General features: G+C 50.4%; 1 protein-coding gene across 1 annotated transcript; it reads right to left on the bottom strand.

Moving 5' to 3' along the window:
• Positions 1-330: 330 nt before the first annotated feature.
• LOC106330655 lies at positions 331-1,391 on the bottom strand. Its single transcript, XM_013769092.1, has 2 exons — positions 800-1,391; positions 331-680 (listed from the first exon to the last, which is right to left on the bottom strand). Exons 1-2 carry the CDS (start codon positions 1,389-1,391, stop codon positions 331-333), a joined length of 942 nt encoding a protein of 313 aa, XP_013624546.1.
• Positions 1,392-3,963: the final 2,572 nt, after the last annotated feature.

Genomic DNA, 3,963 nt, shown 5'->3' on the forward strand with positions numbered 1-3,963 from the left:
TTTTTTCGTCGAGTAGGTCGAGGCTTAGCGCCATCAGCACATTGTTCTCCTCCTGAGAGGTGGATCCGGAGACCGTTGTTCTTACGTGCATCTCTGTAGGTATAATGGCCTCAGAGCCATAGACCAGCGAGTAGGGAGTTTCCCTTGTTGCTGTTTTGGGAGTGGTTCGGTAGGCCCATAGAACTCCGTGTAGTACTTCTGCCCATTTCCCGTGAGAGCCCTCCAATCGCTTTTTAAGCATGTTGACCACGGTTTTGTTCGTGGACTCGGCTTGTTTGTTAGACTGGGGTGTCGGGGTGTGGCAAAAGTTAGTTTTATGCCCTAGTCCTTTCAGAACTCCTTGAAGTTGTGGCTCGTGAACTGGGGTCCATTGTTGGTGACAATTTCATGGGTGACCCCGAAGCGAGTTATTACGTAGGTCCACATGAATTTGTGGATCTGGAGATCTGTTATGCGACTGAGCGCTTCTGCTTCGACCCACTTGGAGAAGTAGTCAGTGACTATTAAAAGGAAGACCTTTTTCCTCGGTGCCATAGAGAATTTCCCTACTATGTCCATGCCCCACTTCCTGAAGGGCCACAGTGAGCTTATGGACTTGAGATTCTCCGGGGGAAGATTGGAGACTGGAGCGTGACTGGAGCGTGCCTCAGATACGGGCCAGAGAAGGATCTTCGGTACAACTTCTCATGGGAGATACAATACCTTTTGGCTCACTTTTTGATTTTCCTGGCCTCGTTGCGATCTTTCGGGAGGATGTTGGCTTCCAGGTACTGGGCTAGGGGGGTCATCCATGTTTTGCCTTCTTCGACGGGGGAGACCTCCTCTGACGGAGATTCCTCCAGGATGGTTGGCCATGGAAGCACAAGCAAGGGGATAATCATCTGGCTATTCGTTTCTAGGGCGGACCCCAGATTGGCCAGTGCATCGGCCTGCGAGTTTTGTTCCCGGGGGATTTGAGTGAGCTTGCAGCTCTTGAACTTCATTATTAGTCGTTGGCTAACCGCAATATACTGGATCATGCTGTCTTCTTTTGCTTGGTACTCTCCCTGTACCTGTTTGATTATCAGCTGGGAGTCGCCGAAAACCTGGATGTTCTCTACCCCCATTTGGTGGGCGAGGGTTAGACCTGCTATTAGGGCCTCATACTCGCTTTCGTTGTTGGTTGCTTTGAAGTTGCATCTTACGGTCCCTGAGGCCGTGTTCCCCATTGGCGAGGTAAGCACTATCCCCACTCCAGCTCCTCTGACGTCACTGGATCCATCAACGTGCAGGATCCATTCTCCGTCTTCCTTAGTTTCGCCTCGGAGGCGTACCTCCAGCTCCAAAGTTGGGAGCAAGGCAGGGGAGAATTCAGCCACGAAGTCCGCTAGGACCTGTGACTTTATAGCCATGGAAAGTCGAAATATTACGTCGTATTCCCCTAGTTCCACAGCCCATTTGGCTAGGCGTCCGGAGACTTCTGGTTTGTGGAGGACCAACTTTACGTAACAACCACGATTGGATGAGCCTGGAAGTAGGGTCGGAGCTTGCGAGCGGTGACTATCAGGGCTAAGGCCAGCTTCTCTAGATGGTTATAGCGGGTTTCCGCGTCCAGGAGAGCCTTACTTACGTAATAGATTGGTAGCTACTTGTTTCCCTCTTCGCGGACTAGGACGGCGCTCACGGCGTGTTCGAAAACTGCTAGATATAGCAGCAAGACTTCACCGAATAGCAGCTTGGATAGGAGAGGAGGAGTGGTGAGATACGACTTTATCTCTTGGAGAGCAGATTCGAACTCTTCCGTCCATTGGAAGTCTCTTAGATTCTTGAGGGTTCCGAAGAAGGCATGTGATTTGTCGGAGAGTCTAGGGATGAACCTGCTCAAGGCCGCCATCATTCTCATTAACTTTTGAACCTCCTTGACGTTCTTCGGGGAAGGGATTGAGTGAATGGCCCTGATTTGCTCCGGGTTGGCCTCGATGCCCCGGTGGGTTACAATGTACCCCAGGAAATTGCCAGAGCTGTCCCCGAATGAGCATTTGGCTGGGTTGAGCTTCATGTTGTACTTCCGGAGGGTGGAGAAGGCCTGCTGTAGGTGAGATATGTGGTTCTCCACCTCTAGGGATTCGACCAGCATGTCATCGATGTAGACCTTGATGGTTCGCCCGATCTGGTCCGCGAACATCATGTTTCCCAGCCGTTGGTAAGTTGATCCCGCGTTCTTTAGGCCGAAGGGCATAACCTTGTAGCTGTAGATCCCTCTGGACTTCATGAAGGATGTTTTCTCCTGGTCTTCTGGATGCACAAGTATTTGATTATAGCCTGAGAACGCGTCCATGAAGCTCATCAGCTGATTCCCCGCGGTGGCGTTCACCAGTTTGTCGATATGAGGCGGCGGGAAGGGGTCATTTGGACAGGACTTGTTGAGGTCCGTGAAGTCAATACAGACTCTCCACTTCCCGTTCTTTTTCTTGACCACGACGACGTTGGGTAGCCATTCCAGATATTGCACCTCACGAATGAACCCTGCGCCGAGCAGGCTCCTGACTTCATCGTTGATGATTGTGTCTCTTTCGAGAGCGAACTTCCTTTTTTTTTTACTGACGGGTTGATGTAGGGGATCCACCTGCAGCGTATACATGATGATCTTCGGGTCGATCCCAGGCATATCTGCGTGGGACCAAGCGGAGCAATCGGAGTTTGACCTGAGGAAGTCTACTAGTCTTCTCCTCAATCCTTCGGTCAGCTTTGAGCCGATCTTGAGATGTCGGGTCTGGTCTCCTTCGATTAATGGCACGTCGTCCGTTTCCCCTACCTGTGGTTATTCAGTGTGATGAGCCGGAGGCTTACTCTGTAATTGCTATAAGACCTTGGTCTTTGCCTTCAGAGTAGTCTGGTAGCAGGAGCGGGAATACACCTGATCCCCTTTGATCGCCTTTATGCCCCAGAGTGTTGGGAATATGGGTATGGGCCATTATATATCGTCAGTGCCTTAGTAGCAGCAGGGGAGATTGGTCGTTAGGTGGGGGCCGCCTACCGATAGTGAAGATCCTAGGGTCTTCTTGATCTATGATCGATGGTTCCGACTACCAGGGTTGGTCCTTGGGTGCCTCCTGATATGTAGTTGATGGTTCCGACCATTAAGGGCGGTCCCTGAGCGTCTAGGTGTGGAACCATGGAAAGTGTTTGGGTTTATAGCTGCGTCCTTCAGTGGGGATTGCCTACGTACCCTTCCGTGAGGGATCAAGCCGTTCGTAGTTCATGTATATGGAGGCATGGAGCCTGATGGAGGCACGTAGCTTAATGGAGGCGCGTAGCCTAATGGAGGCATGTTGCCTAGGGAGAACGGGGCTCTAGTTGGCACATGGCCTAATGGGCATGTAGCCTTGGGAGCACGGGGTTCTAGTGGGCGCATGGACTAATGGGCACGTAGCCTTGGGAGCACGTAGATCTGTAGTTGATAGGAGTCATCTATTCTATGGGGCACATGGCCAGAACAGATGGTATACCTTTCGATATGCTGCAGTGAGCATGATGTGTCAAAGTGCTTCAGTGAGCATGGAGGGACCCTGCTGATGAGCTGGAGATCGTGGTCTGAGCCAGTAAGTAGAGTTGTTGACGTGCTGCATGGAGCATATATCTTCATCTAGTTGACAGTAATCGCAGGGATTCGTCGGTTATAAGCCTATAGATGAAGATGGTCTTCTAGGTGCGAAACCTTGCCTTGGCGACTGTAGAATTGGTGAGCTCTGGTTATGGACGTCTTGGACCCCCTTCTTTAGGTTTACAAACCTATACATTTATGGTGGAGGTCGTGCCTCCCTCATAGGATTTGGAAATATTCATTATATATTTAGATAATAGAATATTTCCTTTTTACTTAAGGGAGGTCATATGTATTGCAATACTTCCTCTTTCTCTCGGATTTAGGGAGATTCCTTCTTGTCCAAGTTGGCTTCCTTATTAACGGAAGATTTCCATTTA

This window comes from Brassica oleracea, chromosome C3 (assembly GCF_000695525.1).
Source record: "Brassica oleracea var. oleracea cultivar TO1000 chromosome C3, BOL, whole genome shotgun sequence".
Taxonomy (NCBI): Eukaryota; Viridiplantae; Streptophyta; class Magnoliopsida; order Brassicales; family Brassicaceae; genus Brassica; species Brassica oleracea.